At 44.7% G+C, this 22,410-nt stretch overlaps 2 protein-coding genes across 10 annotated transcripts in view; one reads left to right on the top strand and one right to left on the bottom strand.

The window, feature by feature from the left end:
• Positions 1-5,220, bottom strand: part of IGBP1 (immunoglobulin binding protein 1) — a 34,913-nt gene extending 29,693 nt beyond the window's left edge. Inside the window, exons 1-2 of the mRNA XM_006193901.2 lie at positions 4,532-5,220; positions 3,863-4,156 (exon numbers count right to left, since the gene is read on the bottom strand). Coding sequence (XP_006193963.2) covers positions 3,863-4,156; positions 4,532-4,722 — 485 coding nt within the window. The 5' untranslated portion in view covers positions 4,723-5,220. The remainder of the gene's footprint in view (positions 1-3,862; positions 4,157-4,531) is intronic.
• P2RY4 (pyrimidinergic receptor P2Y4) overlaps positions 1-22,410 on the top strand; it is a 152,954-nt gene that overhangs the window by 127,205 nt on the left and 3,339 nt on the right. For 8 of the 9 annotated variants that reach the window (XM_032475014.1, XM_032475016.1, XM_032475017.1 and 5 more), the window contains 3 exons: positions 2,122-2,235; positions 9,814-9,818; positions 10,483-10,495. The gene's annotated coding sequence lies outside the window, so the exon portion shown is untranslated. Of the gene's footprint in view, positions 1-2,121; positions 2,236-9,813; positions 9,819-10,482; positions 10,496-22,410 lie in introns of those variants that run through there. The other variant, XM_032475015.1, reaches the window with a different exon arrangement.

The following is a 22,410-nucleotide window of genomic DNA, read 5'->3' on the forward strand; positions in this document are numbered from 1 at the left end:
AACCCTTTGATCTAGGCACTGGTCCTTCTAGAAATCTATCCTAAGGGAACAGTGACAGATACAGTTAGGTTTCTTCATAACATTACTTAGAATAGCAAAAACAAGCAAACAAAAAACAAACCCATAAACAGTCTAAGTATTTGACAATAAAAGATTAGTTTAAATAATTACCACATGACTAGAAGATGGAATATTATGTAACCATTAAATATCATGGCTTCAAAAGACATAGGGAAATCACAATACGATGTTAGGTTAAATAAAGATAAAAAAACTATATATACAGTATTATTCCAAATTTATTAGCTTAAATAACTATATATCTGGAACAAAATACATCAGGAAGTTGACAAAGATATCTGAGTGCTAGGATGAAAGCTTATTTTTAATTTTAAAAATATTCCATTTTCCAACTTTCTACAATGAGTATTATTACTTTTACATTCAGGAAAGCCTGTAATTTCCATTTTTAACCATCTTTCTAGGCACATCTCAAATGCTACTACATTCTGAAACTTTTTCCTCCAACCAGATGTGATCACTCCTTGGTCTTTCTCCACAATACCATTTGTATGTCTATGGCATTTACAGATTTTTTTTTTATATGTTACAATTATTGGATACCAAATTCACTGTTTAAACTACAAGCTATACACCAATGGGCTGCCCCTAGCCTCTTACAAAGGACATGACGCTGAATTCGTATCAGTCTATCCGATTTCCTCAAAAATCATTCACTATCATTCACTTACTCCTAACCATGCTTTGTTCTTCTTTAAAGCCCTTGCCACCTAAAATCACATTATTATTTACTAGCTTGCTGTCTGTCTCCTCTACCAAAATAAAAGCTCCATGAGGGAATGGACTTTGGTTCTCCAGCACCTAGAACAGTTCCTGGCACACAGTAAAGGCTCAGATATGTTAAATGAATCAATCAATTTTCAGCTCTCTAGACCAGGCCTCTCCTCTGAGCTTCACACTACCTGATACCACTATTGGATGTCTTGTAGGCACGTTAAAGCAACATGTCTCAATACAGAATTCATACTCTCTCCGATCTGTTCCTCCTCCTCTATTACCCATCTTAGTGAGTTCCACAGCCATCCACCTAAATCAAAAACACAGACTCTTCCTTCCCACCTGCCACAACCGATCGCCAGGTTTTCTGCAGATTCAACCTTGTAAGTAAATATATCCCCACCCCAATCCCTTCTGCATTACAGCAGTAAGGCCTCATCACCTCTGTGACCTAACTGGATCTAACCTCCCTCAGATGTTCCTAACTGCTGCCAGAGTTATGCTAGTTAAAATGCAAATATGACCTTGCTACTCTTTCAGGAAAAAAACCAAAAACTTCCAGTGGATCCCAAGTCACCAACCAAAGTTTAAGCTCTTTAGCATGGCCTAATAGTAGGTAATATTTAAAGAATATTTACTATGTGCCAGATACTGTGCTAGCTGTTTTGGGTGGTTTATCTTATTAATGCTTCTTAACCCTCCTCTCGTCTTTAAGGGGCTAATGTCTTTACTGAGGCACTCTCTTTACCACTCCACTTTTGCTATCAGCCCTGTCCCCACCCACATTCTTTCAGGCCTCACTCTATCCTCCTCCCTGTCATTAGCAGTTAAAAATTTTCACTCTACTGCTGCCTTTCCCCTAACCTAGAAACACCTTCCCTCAATCCATGTTGTCGTTGCAAATGACCTCTCTCCTCTCTTTTCTATGCTGTAGTGGAAACAACACTAGAACTGGGAATTTACTGGGAATTTAAAGACCTGAGTTTAAATCCTAGCCTGGCCACTTACTAGCCATGTAACTCTGGACAAGTCGATACTCAGAGCCCATTTCCTTATCTCTAAAATGGGATAATACCTGCTTTATGGGGTTGTTGAGAGGATCGAATGAACAATACTCATGAAAGTGCTTTGTAAGCAGCAATATAATATAAACATTGTTAGCTGTTGAGAAAAACTGAGGTTAGGAGGAGCTAGATGATGCCCCAGCTATTAGGTGGCGGGAATTGGATTGATCACCCTAGGTCTGCCGGGCTCCAAAGCCCGGGCTTTTTCTGCTACACCATATTGCTTCCATCTTTCTGATGATCACTCTGTCTTTCCCAGAGATCCCTCGAGTACCTACGATGATCCAACTGCTGAGTTGCACACCAAGGATACAATGATACAATTAGTCAAGTTCTCTGACCTTTAGACGTTCCAATGACAGATGGTTATGCCGTAAGTAACAAACTAAGTGCTACAGTATCTGGGAGGGGAGACAGGTAGGGAGAAGCTTCAAAGAGGACATGACATTGCTCTCTCTTCCTCAGGCTTCTTCCTGTAAGTACTTCTGTCCATATGTACCTTGTTGAGTCTCTTACCTCTGATTGCTTTTTCCTTCCTTGTCCTTTTCCCTTAATTCGCCCCAAGGTTTTATCCTTGGCTTTTTTCTGTCTACAAAACCGTCTCGTAAGTTTTAGTTACACATTTCGATCTGTCTACAGACATGGTGGTCCAGTTGTCACTTCAGGACCTAAATTCAGCAAACATAAAACTAGACTCATGACTTACCTAGCTTCTACTTCTCCATTTCTGCAGAAAGAATGCAGGTGCAGTTAATCAACAAGACTTACACTTAGATTATGAGGAGACCTGAGGCTCAGACAGGTTACATAAGTTACCCAAAGTCCAGTGGCTTATAAGTAAAGCTGGGTCTCAAACCCAGGTCTCTTCCACAACCTGTACTCAGCTACAACAATGTAACAATAGCTGACTATGAGTGTTTACTGCTTCACTTAAACACTGTACTAAGTGCTTTTTTGGCATCTCTCTCCTAATCTTCGTAACTACTTACTGGATGTATTACTATCCAATTTTATAGCTGGGTAAATTAAGGCACCGAGAATTTACCCAAGGAATTTACCCAAAGTCAGAATGATTAAATGCTGGAGCTGGGATTCAAACCTTTTCTCAGGTTCTCAGCAACAAAGTTGTTCTTTCACCTTCCTCACATCCCAAGCTCTCCTTGGTCTGGACCCTGCAACATTCTTCAGCACCATTCCTTTCCCCTCTTCACTAACTCCTTTGTGTTCTAGTATCACCGAATTACATACAGTTGTTCCCCACACCAGCACTGTGTTCTTTAATGCCCCTGTAGCTTTACTAATACTATTATCTCTGCTGGCTAAAAGCCTCTTTTCCTCTTCCTCTAGATAATAGTCCTATGCATCCTTCAACAATTCATCATAGGAGTCACCTTTTCCAGGGAACATTCTCTCTCCTGCTCTCTTTGGTTAGGTGCCCCTCTTGTATCTTGTATAAACGCCCATACTTGTATCCCCAGTGCCTAGCACGATTCCTAGACACTATGAGCACTCGTTAAATATTTTTTTTAAAAAACTAAGAGTAAGCAAGTTGTTCAAGGTCACATGATGAAGCTGAGACAGGACTAATCGTTAGCTCAGGATGTTACACATCTGATCCAGCATTCTGTTAGAACAGAGCTTCTCAATCAGTGAACCTTAAATGGACCATAGCTCCAAGATATTGTGCCCTTTAGAAATACTTACCCCACTGTACCATGTGAATATTGCTATCCTGTGATGTGGGAGAGATCCGGGAACACTTTACTAAACTACATTGCTGCTGTTGGCAACCATAAGGTGCTAGGGATCTGATGGTTAGGTATGATCATGTCAACAAACGCAGAGGCTTCTTGAAAAAGTCGGGAGAGTTTGCTCTCACCAGGGCCTATGCTCAATAATAATTCAAAGAGTAACATACATCGTTTCCCACCCCATCAGAAAAAAACATGCACCCCTCCCCCTCTACGGTACTGCCACTGGGCAGTCCTCAAATGACCCACCTCTCTATTTTAGCCTGTCTTTGAGATGCCATAGCAACGAGGCTAGGATAGGCCATGGAGGAATTAGCAGTGTTATTTTCAGCTGAGTTGGTCTTGGTTTTGGGCAGCTCAAACTCTGCCACGTGATGGTATTGGCACTGAGTTAAGTAGTTTAAAAAGTGTTCTCGAGCCCTCTGCAAGTGATCTAGACGCTTGCTGGGGTTGACTTGTTTCATGACGAAAGCTCCTTGAAATGCTGGCACCAACAGGTACTTCAGGTCGGTGGAAGCAATCTCTTCCAAATCTTCATTTCGGCTGCAAAGAGCAAAGAGGAGGCTGTGAAGCCCGGCTGGGTATTTAAACGGTGGCCCTTGCTTCCTGGGGGAGAGGACTGGGGTGAGAGTGGGGCAAAGGGAGAAGGCACGGTAAACAGCGGCCGGATTTCTTAAATAAAAGTGGCTGAGCGCTCACACCCAATGCCTATGCAAATAGCCGACGCTAGGGAGCAGAGTCGTGGAATATTAACTACCTCAGAAGAGAGGTGGAGAATGTAAACAACGTATACGAGATCGCAGTGGGAGGGAGGGATGAAAGGGTCCCGGTTTTAAAGGTCTCCTCCACCTACGCTCAATGGCTCCACCCTTGGTAATTATTACGTCTGTTCTTAGCCATTGTTAACCTCTCCCATACCTGAACAAGTCGAGCTGCGTTAACATTTCGGCAGCGTTCTTCAGGAGGTCTAGTCCCTTGATCACCTTATCTTGGATAATCCGGGAGCCGGTGGGTTCAGTTGTTACTTCTAGTTCGTCCAGAAGCTGCTTGCTGGTTTCGAACAGCTCGGGGAGCCGAGGGAGCAGTAACTCGTCTTCGGCTGCTGCCATCTTGGGGAGGGAGGAACCCGGAAGATCTGACTTCCGGGGTCAAAGGCAACCTTGCGAAAAATGAGTGGGCGAGAAAGGGCGAAACCGGAAGAGGCGCCGCATAGGTCCAGTAGCTCCATTGTTAGCAAAGCGTCTGACAACTTCCGGAAGCGGCTGTTACCTGACCCTAGCAACCGTTTCCATAGACTCGTTTTACCAGGCTGCCTATTACAAGTAGTAGGCATCTGTAACAGACACAAACAAACAAGCAAACCCTAGGCGCTGCTTTTTCGCTCGGCTCCTCGTCACCGACCCCGGGCTGCGAAGTTCCGTGGCGTCTGAGGCCCGGGTGTGACGAGGCTGAGTTCCGAGCGAGGGCGGGCGCGGGCGAGCTCCGGGAGCCAGCCAGGCGTCCGCCTTACCTCGCGAGGTGCTCCCTGGGCTGAGGGGCGTGGGCGGCCAGGGACGCGGGCCTCCGCGCTGCTTCCTCGGTTCTCAGGTATGCGCGCGTGAGCGCGAAGTGCAAATAAGCGCCCCCCCTCCGACTTCCGTCCACCCACCATCTGGAGCTCGGGGTTCCTCCAGCCAATCCTCACCCGCCCTCTTCCCCGTCACGTCACCCCTCCTCTACACACATGCACACTCTCACACTTTCAAAAGTTACTTCCTCTGTGAAACCTTCCTTGAGACCCTCTCCCCCGCCAAGCCACAGAGAATTTTCATTTTCTGTGCATCTCTTATCAGAGCACCCACCACACAGTATTACAGCTAGTGATTTACAAATCTCCCGTACAGAATGAGTCTGATTAATTTTTGCACCCCTCTGGCTAGCCCAGTGCCTGGCACTTATTAAGTGCTCAGTGTCATTATATGAATAGAAAAATAAGTGATGTGTTTGGAAAGCAGCCCAACTACGCAGAACTGCGCTGTTCAATATGGTAGCTACTAGTCACATGGGGCTATTGAGCACATGAATGTGGCTATTTCGAATTAAGATGTGCTATAAATGTAAAATATACACCAGATTTTGAGAACTTATTATAAAAATAATACAAATCTCAATTTTCACACTGACTACATGTTGAAATGCTAATGTTTTGTATATATTGGGTTAAATATTTTATTAAAATTAATTTCACTTGTGTCTTTTCACTTAAGTGTGCCTACTAGAAAACTCAATTATATTGGGCTCATATTTGTGGCTTACATTATAATTCTACTGTACACTGCTGATGTAAAAATATAATTCCAGGACTTTGAAAGAAGGGACCTCACTGCTTTGAACGAATCAATATAACCTTAGGACACACCCCAAGTTGTTCTTAGAGATTTAAGTCAAGTAAAATGCGTGCTGCCTGCCCTGGAAAATAAGCTTTTAAACTAAATACAGTTTAACCATAGTTGAGAAGAAATTTTTTTTCATGTAGAAACAACTAGAGGGCAATATAGGACAGTATATAACTAGGGGATACATTGTATCGCACAAGTTGTTGGAAAACCAAGAAGTGACACGTCATTCTATGCTAGGAGTAGTTCAGAAAGCTTCTTAGACATGAAATGCCATCATGGAATTTCCAAGTTGGAAGGGGACCTCAAAAATCAGAGGAAAAAACTGAGACCAGAAAAGTTAAGTGACTTGCCCAACCAGCTGTGACAAAGCCAGTGTCTTCTAAATTCAATTGTTTTTACTCCATCAATCTTAACTGAGTAGGATTTTTAAAAATGGAGAGAGAGGCCTTTTATGTGGGACAGAATGAAGCCCTGAGCTAAAACGCTGTTTGACAAGGAGAGGAGAGTGGGGCATAAGTGTAGGTTGGAAAAGCTTCCCAGGCGATTCTAATAAGTCTCTCCTTGCAACCCATTTTAGAAGCTGAGGAGGAAGGGAGGCTCTGGCGAATTACCTATTTGATTTGTCTGGCACCTCTAATGACTCTAGTAAACTGAACTTTCAGGGTCAGCCTTGGCCAGGAATACAAAGAAGAAAAATAGTACTTGTGTAGGAGACTTAGAAACTCAGTAATTGTGAGACTAAAGATAATTTGTTCCTGCACATTTGCTTGGATTAAGACATAGCTTCACTGTTGCCTAAGAGAAGAAAAACATACATAATTTGAATTTGGTCCTGAACTTTGTAAGCCATTTTTCTATATCTTTCAGAATGAGTTTTCATGGTAGCTGGCAACTATTTGAGTGCATATTATATATTCAAATCACCATTTTAAGTATTGCAACTTATTTTGATATAATACCAAGATTAAAAAGTGATTAGAAAAAATGAATTGTGTATTGTGTTTCTGTGTGTAAACACTTTATCACATTAAATCCCTGTTGTGTATGGGAGATTTTTTTTTAAATCCTAGTTTAGGGGAACTAGAAAGGCCCTTAGAAATCATGGGAGTATAATGGTACTTAAACTTTTTGTTAGTAGCAGAACTCTTTTTCCAAACCAAATTTTAGACAGGCCTATAATTTCTAAAAGGGCTGCTATATTTGAAGTGGATACAAAGAAGCCTGCCAACTCAGCCCATCTTTCTCCCAACTTGTGCAGCAGCACCCAAGGCAGCAAAGCACTTCTGAGGGACTCAAGGTCTCTAAGTAACACAGTATAAAAAGCACTAATCTAGCACAGCCCCCCTCGTTTAACAGATAAGGAAACTGAGACCCTGAGGAGTCAGGTGACTTGCCCAAGGTTGCACAGCTAGGACAACTAAGGAACAGTATACAGAGTGAGTGGGGATGGGGAGGAACTAGAGTCCAGGAAAATAGTAGGAAACATTTTAAGTAATCTACGCACAACCTTTCAAGTATTTCCTATTGTGACTCCCTGTTTGAAATGATGGATATTTGTCATGTTTGGACCTCAGCACAGATTTGTTATCTTAGATGAACGGTGTGATTCATGAGAGAAATGTTATAGTAGACCCTTTCCTGCCTGTCTGAATTGAGGTGCTTGGCAGTTCAGACCTTCTTTGGTCTACTTTAGAGGGCCTACTGCTGTTTTGTCTTGAGTGAGTAATATTCTACTGATATTTGTACCTGCAATGCCAGCAATGTCACTAGATGAGATCAAAGTGTGTGTAGTGTGAAGTCAAGAAAAGGCTGTAACTTGCCAAAAAATTATTTATGGAATAATGACAATCCTTAGTGTTCAAGCTATCTTCAGTAAGTATTTCCAAGATTTGAATTTGCCTCTCTAGCAGCAGGAAGTTCATTAAGCCATGAAAGGAAAAATTGCAATACAATGAAGACTGCATTAAATGAAAGATTTAAATTCCCACTTTTACATCCAGCTCTGAGGAATGCAGTACAGCATTTAAAAATACTCTGGAAACTTAATATTTGAGTCCTACCTCTGCTACTGGGTAGCTGTGTGACCCTGCAGAAGTCCCTTCCTCCCCTCTTTCCACATTTGTCCTGTGTTACCTGAATACCAGGCACTGGGAATTCAAAGAAGAACAAGACACTGGGGTTGGGCCCTTAAGGGGCCCATAGTTCAATGGAAAAGATAGGTAAACAAATAAATAGCAATTTGGTAAGAATGGAGGGAATAACTTTATTCCTGAGGGTGGCATTCTGTTAAAGGTCAAACTCCATATCCGACTTTTTTTTTTGAGTCTCATTAATTTTCTTTGATTTACAATGTTGTATTAGTTTCTGGTGTACAGCATAGTGATTCAGTTATACATATAAACAGATACATATTCTTTCTCATTACAGCATACCTGACTTTCTGATCCTTTCTGATCTGATGCTGACATCCTTTTTACTCTGTGCCCCCATGGATCCTAAGCCCTCTCCACCTTTAGCAAACTCTCCTAGTTCTCCAAAACTATCATGTTTCTTAGGCCTTCACGCATTTACATGGGTTGTGTCTTCTGCCTGCAATGTCCTTCTCTCTTTCGTCTGCCTGGCAAATGTCTGTTCATTACCTAAGACTTAACTCAAGAATCACTTCCTCCAGGAAGCATTTCCTGATCTTTCACCTCCAAGTGAGGTGCTCTCCTCTTAGCTCTCATAGCAGTTTATTCATCTCCCTATGACAGTACTGGACTATGGTCTTCTTCATCCACAACAGTCTCTCACTTGCCTGAGAGCTCCTTGAGGTCAGGGAGAGTGCCTCACTCGACTTGGTTTACCTCAGCACGGCACCTGACCCCAGTTAGGTAAGAACTCAGTGTTAAATGGATCATGTTACATAACAGTAATACCTTACCTTCTCTGAGGGCTCACTTCCTGCCAGGTGACTATGCTAAGAATTTAAATGAATTTTCTCAACTAAGCCTCACAACTGACATAAGAAAGAGGTGTTGTCACAGCCTTATTTTACAAATGAGGAAATTGTGGCTCAGAGAGGTTAAAGTAACTGGCCCATTAGTGCTCCCTTGTACTGGGATTTGAACCCAATCCACTGAATCCAGTTCCTATTCCAGAGCTCATGTTCTTAACTACTATACTATAAAAGAGGGGGGAAATTACAGACCTAGTAAAGAACAAGAGAGGAAATGAACATGTAACAGATTTGTGCTAAAAAGTAAAACGAGGGGGAGGCTATAGCTCAGTGGTAGAGTGCATGCTTAGCATGAATAAGGTCCTGGGTTCAATTCCCAGTATCTCCATCAAAAAAATATTAAAATAAATAAACAAACCTAGTTAACTGCTGCCCCCCCCTTTTTTTTTTAAATAAAAGGAAGTAAGGCTGAATCAGTAGGCTAGCTCACATTGTGGAGGATGTACAGTCTGCCAGAAGTGTGCAGATTTGATGTGGTGTAGGCAATAGGGAAGCATTTGGTTTAATTTAGTATTTATTGAGGACCTATTATGTGTCAGTCACTGTGCTAGCTGCTGGGATGTAAATATGCATAGTCTTTGCTCCCAAGGTTCTAACAGCTAGGTGAGGGAGAGAGAGAACAAATGATTTCAGCGTAAAGTAGTAAATGATGTTAAAGTGATACACGGAGGGTATGACAGAAACAGCCAGGAGGCAAGTCTATCCAGGGGCTTCAGAGAAGGCCTTTGAAGGAGATGATGCCAAAACTGAGTCTTGAATGATGATAGGATGTTCAGGGAACTTGAAACATTTTGATATTATTGGAACTTACAGTTGGAGGCAAGAAGAAGTAGGTAATTAATTCATTCAACATGTATTTATTGAAGATCTGCTATGTGTAAGACACTGTTCTAGGTGCTGGAGTGAACAAGACAGACAAAACCCCTGCCCCTGGGGATTGCAAGGCCAGCAGGAACTACTGCCTGCCCATTTCTATAGCACGTGTTTCCAAAAGACTTAGCTAATGTCTTAACTGTACCCCACAGTACCTCTGAGAGAGACTATAGTAGATATACTGGTCAGTCTTTCCAAAGTGTGGAGGCATACTGGTGATATGAGAGATGAATTTAGGCAGTACATGGAGGAACATTTTAAACATTTAAATAGATCTAAGTGAACCCCTAGCAGCCCTCTAGCATCAGAGATAGAAAGCTTCATCTCCTGCTGTTCCCTACATGACTCCACCCCTTCCCCATCTGTTGCCGTGGAGATGAGTAGCTTCCTTTCTCCTACCTCCACCCCTAGGTGAGCCTCAGAGAGCCCCCTCCCCAACTCCACGGAAAGAACTCTATGCTCCCCAACCTTTCTTCCAAATCACATCCAGCTTCTCAGGCTGTCACCATAGAGACAGAAATCTCATCCCCCTCTCCCAGGCATCTCCATGGTGACCCCTCAGTGTGGCCCCCAGGACAAAACCTGGATCAATCCTTCCTAGAGGTCTAGAACTCTGGGAGGCCTGGAAGGAAGGGGAGGGTGACTCCCTGCTGTGGCTGCAGTCTTTGGCTCTTCAGGCTTTGAATGAAGGTGTAGCTGCCCCCCTCCCCCTCCCCACCTCCCCCTGCTCTCAACAAAGAGGGTAAGGAAACTACAGTTTATAAAGTGCCAATTATGTGCCAGGCACTGGGCTAAGCACTTTACATACTCAAATCAGCCGTTTTACAAAATTTCCGGAGGAGAGAGGCTCAGAGGTGAAGGCACTTGGCCTTGCTTCCCCTGCTGAGACTCCGATCAGATCATTCGCACTGAAACCGGGAACCAGGAGGATTTTATTTCCACCATTCTTCTTTGCTGTATGACCTTGGACAAGTAGCCTCCTGTATCTGAGCCTCATTTTCCCCATCTGTAAAATCAGAGTGTTGGACTCGTCATCTTGAATATCGCCTTATTAATGTCAGATCGTAAGTAGTTCCGATCTCTCGAGGAGCTGATTTTGCAGGTATGAATGCTAGTAAACCTGTTAAGATGTTTGTTTTTTTAAACTGGCATATTGGCGGTCACCAGACTTTTTTGATTGAAAGCTCTAAGCTTATCGTTGAAAATCTCTCGTGGTTTCTTCTAGGATTTTTTCTTTTGTTTTGAAATTTCTATTTTGAAGTCATTCACAGGAAGCTCCTGGGACATATTGGGCAACCTTTACAACCCACCTCTGCCAGTGTTGGCTTCCTAACTACAGTACAATATCAAAACCAGTCAACAGACATTGATACAATCTACAGAGCTTATTCAGATTTCATCAGTTTTACATGAACTCATTTGTGTGTGTGTGTGTGTGTGTGTGTGTGTGTGTGTAGTTCTAATGCAATTTTATCACATGTGGAGAGTCATGTATCCACAGCCCCAGTCAAGACACAGAGCTGTTCAATCATCACAAGGGTTCCTTCTGTTGTCCCTTTATAACCACACTCACCTACTTCCCTTACTTCATCCCTAATCCCTGGCAACCATAAATCTCTTCTCCATCTCTGTAATTTTGTTATTTCAAGAATGTTACAAAATGGAATCATATACTATCTAACCTTTCAGAATTGGCTTTTTTCACTCAGCATAATTTCCTTGGAGAGTCATCCAAGTTGTTGCATGTATCAAGAGTTCATTCCTTTTTACTGCTGAATAACAAGGATCCCATGATATGGGTGTACTGGTTTGTGTAGCCATTTGCCTGATGAAGGACATCTGGACTGTTTCCAGTTTTTGGCTATTATGAATAAAGCTGCTATGAACGTTCATATTTTTTGTGTGAATGAAACGTCTTTCACAGAGCAAAGTGTTTAATTTTGAAGAAGTCCAATTTATGGACTGTGCTTTTGGTGTTAAACCTAAAAACTCTTTGCCTCACCCTAGATCCTGAAGATGCTCTCCTATATTTTTCTAAGAATTTAATAATTTGATGTTTTATATTTAAGTCTGTAATCCATTTTGAGTTCATTTTTGTATAAGGTCAGGGTTTATTTTTTTGCCTATGGTTGTCCAATTGCTCTAGCACCATCTGCTGGAAATGCTATCCTTCCTCCACTGAATTTCCTTTGTACCTTTGTCAAAACTCAGTTTGGCAGATTTGTATAGGTCTACTTCTGGGTTCTCTTTTCTGTGTCTGTCCCCATCAGTGCTGCAGAGCACAAGCTTTTGAGACAGAATGCCTAGTGCCACTTGCTAGCTTGGGTGATCCTGGGCAAATTATTCTGCCATGGCTTCCCATCTCATTCAGTATATAAAACAGGCTTTCAGAGCCCCAATGATCTAACCCCTGCCTACTTCTCTCTGCTTATCTCTATTACTCTTCCCCTTATTCACACTGCTTCAGCCACAGTGGCCTCCTGACTGCTCCTCAATCACATCACATATGCTCCTACCTTAGGGTCTTTCCTGGGCTGTTTCCTTATCCCAGAACCTTCTTTCCACAGACATCTCCATGCCTATCTCCCTTACTTCCTTCAAGTCTTTTCTCAAATTTTCATCTTCTCAGTGAGGCTTTATTTAAAATGGCAAGGCTTTTTCCTCTCCCCTTTCTCTGTTTTTTCTCCATAGCACTCCTTGCTATCTAATCCACAATGTCACCAACTTATTTATTTTTGGTCTGTCTCCCACCACTAGAATATGAGCTCAATGATAGACATTTTTGTTTTGTTCACTTGCTGTACTCCCAGTGCCTGGACTGTGCCCGGTATAATACACCTTCATTGAAGGAATGAACAAATGAATGGATAGACGGATAGATGGATGGATGGATGGATGAGTGAATGAATAAATGCTATGAGCCAGGGCCAGCCCAGTTGAACAGCCTCTGCCCTGTGGCTTGTGCCAAGAGGAGACCCTAGCTAGCCCCATCCACTTGCCTCTCTAAGCCTGACCACCAGGTGGCAGTTGAAGCCTGAACTCTGGCCTCATTTGTTCCCCCCCACTCCACCCCCACCTGCTTTCTCCCTGCCTCCTGTCAGTCTTGCCCAGGACTGTTTGACCTTCTCTGTCAAGGCATGGCCAGGGGGTTTTATGTGAGCTGTTGAAGTAGGTGGTGTTAGTACCTGAAGCTCTGCATCTTTTTCTCCTTAGAAAGGTACTAGTTTCCTTCCTATCCCATTCTGCTCTCTGTCTCAAATGGAAGAAGCCACAGATACGAGCTTTTGGGCTGCCTCAAGGTCACTCTCTGCAGCCTCTAGGACATCAGGGCACATGGACCTAAAGAGATTTCATCTCTATTTCTGCCCAGCTTCAGCAAGCCTCTCCCTTAAGGGGTGTTACTACACTAGGTACATTAGTGCCAGGGTTAAGCCTTTTGAGTCAGTCCAGGTTTGGATCTCCACTGTGCTGCTTATTTAACGTTGTATCCGAGGTGATGTCTGGTAACTGACCTAGATTCTTCAAGCCTTAGTTTTCTCCGCTGTAAAATGACAGTAATAATGGTACCAAACTCACAGGGTGGTAGGAAGATTCAATGGGATAATGTTGTACACACACATATAGCAGAGTGCCTGGTTATAGAAGAAGGCTCAGTTGAAGAAAATTCAGGGGCAGGAGAGGGCCTAAATAAGGCCAGACATGACAGGAACTGGCTAAGGAGGATGACGAGGGTGCCACCTAGGTGACTAGAAGGTTGAAGCCCAGAAAAGGTGGGAGATCAAGGAAGGCTTCACAAAAGAGACTACATTTCAGCTGTGGCTCACAGGACAGGTCAAATTCTGCAAAGAGCATCCCAGAAAGAAAGAATGGTATGTGCAAATAAAGAGAGGAATGAAATGGTATGTGTCCATCCTAGTAACTGTAAGTAGTTAAGTATAACTGAAATGCATGTTTATTGTGGGGAAGTGACACAAAGTAAAGACAGGGGCCAGATCACAAAGAGTGCCTGGGTAGGAGACTGGGACCTGATCTGGCAGGTAGTGGGGAGCCATCAAAGAGTTGAAAGCAAGGAAACGGATGGTTACAATTGCTGGCTTGGAGGTCCAGCTGCCTTGAAGGAGGGCAGAGACTGGAGGCAGGTGGGAGATGAGCTGGGCTTAGATTGGAGAAGTTGCAGTGGGGATGGAGGCCAAGGGAAGTCCATGGATTTTTTTTAGAGGAAGAAATCAGCAACCAAGTTTTTCTAAGAGCTTGCCTGAAAAAGGAAGGAGAGCTAGGGCCAGAGAAGGAAGTTACAATACAGATTTTGGTTTTATAATACAGGTGAGTCTTGAGGCTCTTCTACTCTCCATAGGGCCTGACGCTAATTAATTCAATAAGTGGAGTGAGGGGCACGCAGTCCAATAACTGCTAAGTGGTAGCGGCCTGTCCCAGATTCAGCCTGGCCCCCACCCTCTGACTTCTCTCTCATCTCTGAGCCAGAGTCCCATGATACAGGGGCTGAGAGGCTGGTGAATTTACTCCGTCTGGATTCGCCTTCCACTTAAGGGGTTTCCCATAATGGCCCCTAAGGACTGAGGCCATTATAAGCCTATCATGGAAGGTATTCCAGTTTGTTCATTTCCTGGCACCCCAAGATGTCAGGAAAGCCCAGCATCTCTCCTCTATTTCCTTTTAACTTTCAAAGGCCTTCATTCCCCTCCTCAACTTCTCTGCCTTATCTTTCCTCAGGGAAAATTGTTGGGTCTTGCTTTTCCCATCTTATATCAGCATGTCCTGCCCCGGCATGGGCTTATTTAAAACTGCTCAAGGTCCAGCTACTCAAGTTTCATGGTTTGGAGGAAAACTAAAGGAACCCAACAGCGAGGTCCAGTCAGAACGCAGCCTGCTCCTGGCCTTGCTGTCTCTGCAGGTCATGGGCAGTAGTTGAAATTTTGCTCCTCTCCCCCAAGGCTGCTACCAAGGCTGCTGAGGATTTTGCTTTCCTGGCCCAGTCTGGGGTGAAAATCTGGGAGTTTGTGGTGGATAAGAAAGGGACAAATGAATACTTATGTACAGGTACTTTGTGTTAAGTGCTTTATACATGTTATTTCACTGCATCTCCACAACAATCCTATGAGGGAAGTATTAGTGTCATTATTTTACAGATGAGGAAACTGAGGCTCAGGGAAATGACTGAATTTGCCCAAGATTATTAGGCTAATTAGTGGTGAAGTCAGGAATTACACTCATGTGTTTTCACCTCAAAACCCATTTTTACCCAAGAATTTATGTTCAGGAAGGTGGAGGGGGGGGCTTTGAGGGTTGAGTAGGGGTTGGGGGAGAACCTCCCTGGTTGTCCTTTTTCCCAAAAGAAAGTGCTAAAGATAGGTTTCTCCTGTCCAGGGTGGGTGCTCCATCTCCAAAAAAAGGAGTAACCAGGGGTCGGCAGTGTCTACCTAAGGGATCCATACATAGATTCATTGTTGCCTCTCCCTCCTTTCTTCACCCCCACTGGGCGAACTCCTGAAGCACAGGGTGAGTGGGCAGCCTCGGGTTTGCTGTCCCCTTGGACAAGCCTTTTCCCCTCTCTGAGCCTTTTGTTCCAGCTATAAAATGAGAGTGTTGTCAGAGAGAAATGGTCTCTAAGGTCTCCTCCAGCTCTAACATTCAAGGACTATATTGATTGCATTGTACTGTAGGATCGCCTGATTCATTCATGGATAGAAACAAATTTCCTGTTGCCATAGAGAACAAGGGCTTTTTGAACTAGAAAAAGATATGCTCAAGGAGGCAAGATAAATAGTGGAAAGGGCATAGGCTTTGAGTCAGCCAGACTTGGGTTAAGATCCTGTACACTGGGCAGGTCACTTTGCTTCTCTGAGCTTCTTTCATCATCTATAAAAGCAGGAACAACTGCCCCTATTTCTTGTAGTGAGGTAATATATGTGACAGCGTCAAGGGAAGTGCTCAAGATCCCTTTTTTTTTTTTTTTTGAGTAAATGGGGTTCAGCTCTTCCTCCCCAACTCCACCCCACTCTCTCTAGCTACAGGATACTCTCTTCTCTCCCCAACCCTGACAGCCAGGCTGAGTGTTTCCTGCCAGGGCCTCGGCTTCCAAACTTTTCTAGCAGGGCTAACACACAGTGTGGAAAAACTCGACCTCTCTTACAACCTTTTAAAAGCCTTAGAACGGATGATGTGACTGAGACCAGACCAAGGCTTGGCCCTTCAGAGCAACCAGCTAGAGGTTCTGGCCTCAGAGGCTGTCAACCAGCTTTGTTGGCTCAGCTTCCCAACCCTGGCAGCCAATCTCCTGGACCATAACCATCTGGCTAATGACAGCACTCCAGTTCTCATGTCACCTTCAGATTCTGGACCTCTCAGCCAATTGCCTCAACAGTGCCATGGCTGCTTACTAGGTGACCAAAGTCAGCTCACTGGAGAGCCTAAATCTCTCAGATGACCACATGACCTGCCTGGCCCAAGGCACGTTCTTGGCTCCCCTTTTCTGTTGGACAGCAAACTGAGCAACAACTACATTCTGGAAATGTGCTGGCTTGCCCATGATCTGGGAGCTCACCGTGGCCAGGAATTCTCTTCCCTGCATCTCTGTCTTCAGCCTCCCACCCTGTGGCAGCTCCACTTGAGCCCAATGGCCTGCAGTTATCTGTAGCTGCGGAGAGGGAAGGGGCATACTGGGTTCAGGGATGAGACCTGACTCATAACTGGCTGAGGCACTTCCCACTTCTGCCCACCTGATACCACTGCCTCTATTTTAATCTCTCTGACAACTCCCTGGCCTTTCTACAATCAAATCCCCTATTCCCAGTTTAGGCAGCTGCAGTTGGTACCATGACAGAACATCCCCGCCGAGTGGCATTATCTTGGCATAACCCACTTGACCTGAGTAGGACAGCAGTTTCTGTAGGAGCTCAAGCCCTGTGACCTCAACACAAACCAGAAAAAGAGTTAAGGGGCTTGGTTTAGCATTCTGACTGAGGCAGACATCTGTGCTCTGGGCCAGATTCCTCTCCTTTCATTTCTAACTGAAATTACCTTTTTAAATGTGTAGGTTTGACAAAGCAGGAAAAAACGGGCATTTCTGTATCTGGGCATGTGAAGTGAGCAGTGAAAGAAGAGTGAGAGAGAGGAGGGAGAGATGCATACTCAGAGGAGAGAGAGACAGAGGGAGACAGACAGAGATGAGAGAGCAAGAATCAGAGAGAAGAAACAGAGAGAGGAGTGAACGGGGGTAGAAGAGAGAAGAGAGACAGACTGCAAGACAGTGATAAAGAGAAACCAAAAGACACACGTACACACACAGAAACAGAGCAAAAGAGGAGAGAGAGAGACTGAGATCCGTAGAAAGACAGAGAGAAAAGAGACAGAGAGAAAGGAGAATAGAGAGCGCAAGTGTCAGAGAGACAGAGAGACACAGACAGACAGACAGACACACACACACACATACAAGCCAGCAAGAGCAAGTGAGCAGGAGATTCAGGCTGTCTGTGGAGCCTGGAATCCTTTCCTTCCTAAATGATGGTCCTGAAGCCTTTCAGGGCAACCTAGAGATCAGCCACTTAGATTTTCCAACTGGAAGAACTCCAAAGGCCAGTCACAGACCCTACAACTAGCTAGTTTTCTGGTCTCCCTACTATCAGCTGCCCCTGAATGTGGTGCCCTCAGGTCTTGGTCAGCAGGCTGGGCAACACAGGGAGCACCCACAGTCCTTTCTCCAGCTACCTCATGGCGGAAATATGCAGGCATCTCTGGTGATGTTGGCTCACAAGGAGTGTGCCAGTCTCCCAGACGAGAGTGATGACAAGGCACTTAGATAGACCTACTGCCCAGACAGAAGGCACCTATGTGCCTACATTCTGGGAGAGCTTGGACTCGCTGCCACATAGTGTCTCAGCAACCACCTGGTCTGGCTTATGGCTTCCAGAGCTTTCACTCTCAAAGAACCCTTATTAAGCACCTGGGCAGGGGTGGGGCTGGGGCAAGCCTTGCCTGAAAGGACTCCAAGACCAGGCCAAGGCTCACAGAGGAGAACCAGAAAGAAACAGCCAAAAGGCTACTCAGGCATAAAGGGCATGTGATTCAACGAGTGAACAGGTAACCAGAGCAGAATGAATAATCGACAAACACATCTACATTATGTACAAGAATAAGGATAAATGCATACCTGACAGTGGAGAGTGAAGAGGCGAATAGGCAGGGCAGAGTCAGCAAATTGGCCACTCTTCTAACTAATCAAGAAAGGCTCTCTGGATAAGGTGGAATTTCAGATTGCTGAGCATGTCTGCCCTCTCTGTAATGTGATTAAAATTGGTTTAGAAATTTGTGCTATATTTCAAGTGAGTGCTGTGCTTAAAATGTAATTGCATTTGGCCGCGTATTTGACATTCTTGAAATTAGAGCAGCTTGCATGCAATAAGGAAATTTGTCTAGAATGGAATCTGACTTTTAAGCCAACGCATAGAAGAGCAGTTGCAATCTGAGCCTCTGATGGATGGTTCCTTCAAGGCTGCCTCTCAGCTGGCTCTCTCTTTGCACTTCCTGTTCATTCTCGAACTCTTCTCCAGCACTCAGCGGGAGGGAAGCTTCTTGACCTCTGACTCCAGAAACCACATTTCTCCTGGCAGTCAGAGTCTGAGCTATCGTGACTCTCCCATCGAGCCCTCTCCTACACATCTGCCAGCCCCAGACTCTGTGCCGGTGGGGCAGTTAGGGACTTTGTCTTTGTCACCCAGAACTCAGGATCTTGATCTGGGTTCTGAAACACCCAGAGCTGGTGCTATGTGTCTCCTGGCTTGTGCTCCTTTGTCAGGACCCAGAAGAACTGTTAGGATTGCTGGCTAATTCTCCCTTTATACTGTGCAGAGGCTGAATGGCTCTTCAAGATTCTGCCCCTCATCACCTCAGTAGAGATGGTGATGAGAAAGAAGAGAAAAAGAAGGGGAAAAAAGATGTCATATTTCAGGGTATCCCAAACCCTTTTCAGACTGGACTCTGGCTGGTTAGCTATGGCCTTGCCACTGGGGGTTACAGAGGAATAGCCTGCCTGTGTGACCCTACAATCCTAAGGCTGCGGGCATCATCTAGTCGGTCAACAAATATTTTGAGTGCAAACCATGTGCCAGGCAATATGCCAGATTCTGGGTTTACAGAGCTGAACAAAATGGGCCTTTTCCCTCCCTCAAGAGCCTGTAGTCATGCGGAGCAAACAGTCTTTATACAGAAATGTGCAATCGTTTCATTACTGGTAGGTGTGCAAAGTGCTCAGGCAAAGTACAGCTTCTTGGCCTAGTTTAGCAATCTGGAAGGCTTCCCTGCAGAATTAATATTTAAGGTCGAGGTCAGTAGGAGGAGAGGTTAGCCAGGAGAAGGGTGGAGGAAGATATTTGTGGGGGCTCAACACAGGAGGGAGCAAAGGTCAAAATACTTCATGGACTAATGACTGCTTTTGGTCACAAGAACAGACTATTGCAAGCCTGGTGTAGAGCTATGACCGCCCCCCTAAACATGCCCGGGGACCAAGAGGAACCAGCTATGGATTTGATGGACAGGACACTGTCATGCAGGCAGGCAAGCAGACAGCAGCTTTACTTAACCTACTTCTGGTCTTATTTTTGTTTCTTGGACATGGCATCTAGATGCCTCCAATTTGACACCAGTCCAAGGGTAGGGCAGGCCTCTGTGTATCTTAGCTTTCAGTAAACATACTCTGCCAAGCCAAGGGAAGGGGAGAAACACTTATTGAGCACATGCTCTGTGTCAGGCACTTTTACAAATACCTCATTAAATCCAGTACACTTAAGAGGTAGGTTCCTCTCGGTTTTTGCAGATGGGGAAACTGAGTCACAGAGCAGTGAAGTCACTTGCTCAAGGTCCCAGAGCTAGAAAGTGGGAGAGCTCAATTTCAACCGAATGGGATTGATTCTCAAAGCAAGCTTTCCCACAATTCAACTCAGCCTCTCTGCAATAGCTATACATTCATACCAAGCAGGAGTCTACCGGGGAGCAGACCTGACTGGATCCTTGTTTATCCGTCCTGGGGCCCATCTTCGTGCCTGGTTGGGGCCACCATCACCATTCTCATCACTCCTGTGAAGGACCAGCTGGCAGAGACCTTGGCTTCTCTAAGTTCTAATTAGCCAAAGGCTTGATCCAGCACAGAGGTGCAATTTAGGGGGGTGGGGTGGAGAGATAGGCTGGTAGAGGTTTCCCTTGATGCCCCCTAGCTGGGGGGGGTGAGACCCCTCCTCCGACATGTCCAGAGCCTGTGAATGGGATAAGCCCTGGGGCCTTGGAAGCAGCCCCTCCTTCCCCTCAAGGGAGGCAGCTAATTCTCCCAGCCCTTTCTCCTCCTTGGGATCTTTGATGTTTCTTAGCTCATTTGGCTCTGTGCCCAGGCTGTGTGCAATGATGGGCTGCCCACTTTTGAAAGTTATTACAGTTCCTTTTCGGGAGGTATCTTGTGCTTGTGTTACCAAAGAGGGCTAGAGGCTGTGAGAAAATGAAGCACAATGTCCTATCTCTTCTGTAGAATGAGCTGGGTTTTACTCTCCAGTGCCACTTCCCAAGGGGACCCAGGGGGTTGGAGTGGGGTTTCCTATCCCTAATTACAGACCTGGGCTTAAGACTTTGCCCCTACTGCTGTTTTTCTTCCTGGACAGGCCTCTTGTGGAAGAACAATACTTTCACTGAGCATTGGGACTTCGAGCACCTGACCCTGACAGTAGATATCAGGCCCTGAAATTTGAAAGCACTCACACTCACTCAAGACTAACTTATACCCAAGAATTGAGCCTAAGAACAGTGTTTTCCTGGCAGGTAAAATTCTTCTTTGGGGGAGAAAGATCACTTGGGAAAATAAACACCAACTCAAAAATATGCTCGGGAATAGAGAAGACACTGAGGCATTGCTGGGTGAGAGGGAGCAGTGGAGAACTAGACTAAATAACACTCTACGATCCCCTCCATCTTGGAGTGTCAAGGATGCCACGAGATTCAGAGCAAAGGTAAATGTTCACAGGGATCCTCTGATCTAGCTTGAGTTACAGTTTGAAAAATCATCCTTTCCCGTTCCAAAGGAGTTCCTCTCCCCAAACCTAGGGCCAGAGTACTGAGCTAGGACTCTCCTGTGGCACAGAGCCTGACTCTGGCCTTTGCCCAGTTCACCTCCAATCCCTCTGACCTGGGCTCTGTCATGTAGTCTATTGGCCAAAAATGACCGCAGTACACCTGCTGTTTAATGTGTAGGAGGGGAAAGGGCTTGAAAGAGACACCCATTGCTAAGTGTGTTCAATGAAGATAAATGAGCCTTCTGTTTTGAAGGGAGAAATTTGAGAAAAGTACCAAGGAAGCCTTCACTTTGGCAAAAGAGGGGGATGGTCTAAGCCCCACGGAGTCTAGAGGCACCCAAAGAGCAACTGGTTCAGCCTTTTGTTCCTAAGAACTCCTGAGACCTCTTACAAAACTGACATCGAGATGAGAGGCTTCTCACCAAGAATCACACACACACACACACACACACACACACACACACACACACACACACACACAGTTGATGTAGACTCAGAGCTCCCAGATTGGTGGCTGCTGGGTGTCTACCCTCTGTATTTGGTGTCATTCTGGGTCTCAACCCAAATAGTTTAGAAGTCATTGCCTTACATCTGGCTTCTTTCACCCATTTGTATTAGTGCTGATGGGATTTTGAGTTTGCAACCCTTATTACAACCCTGCCAAGGAACGATGAATGGTAATCGTAATGATAACTATAACCACAGCAACAACCCTGATAATCTGTATAATGATTTAGATCCATGGACCAGAAGCATCAGCAGCACCTGGAAGCTTGTTAGAAATGCAGAATCGCAGGCTCCTGAACCAGAATCTGCACTTTAACAAGATCCCAGGTGATTCAATGCACACTAAAGTTTGAGAAGCACTTGTTTAGTAGACCATGGACAACTCCCGTGGAAACTCGTTCGGAATTCTTGGGCCTCTGGATTACCTGCCATGTTTCCTGTTTTGTCACCTTCCATCAATGACTCTTTACTCTAAATCCTAATGGGCCTCTGAGTCTGTTTCAGAGACAGCAAGAAAGCAGGGAACTAGAGAAATTGTATCTGACTTTGTAGGCAGTCTGGGAGGGGAGAGGTGATGGTAGCTAGAAGGGAGAGACACGCATGGACCCAAACAAGGCCTATAAGAAACTCAGAGTGCTCTCCAATAGCCATTCCCTAGTATATTTAGATATGACCTGGTTACCAGATACTAAAGCAAGGCTAAGAACACCAAAGGTTATGGAATGAAACCAGGTTGCCAAACACAGGCACAGAACACATGTTTTAGCTATAAAGTTTAACCAGACATTTAAATGTTCTCTGTTTTCAAGCTGTCATCCAACCTCAGCTTGCACTCCTCTGGTGACAGGGAGCTCACTACCTCACAAGGTATCTATTCTGATTCATGGGTGATCAGTTCTGTTGGAAAGTCAATTCCTTGTGTTGAGCTGAAATATGCTTCACCATGGTTTCTATCCATTTATGGGTCCTAGC

The sequence above is a fragment of the Camelus ferus genome, chromosome X (genome assembly GCF_009834535.1).
Source record: "Camelus ferus isolate YT-003-E chromosome X, BCGSAC_Cfer_1.0, whole genome shotgun sequence".
NCBI lineage: Eukaryota > Metazoa > Chordata > Mammalia > Artiodactyla > Camelidae > Camelus > Camelus ferus.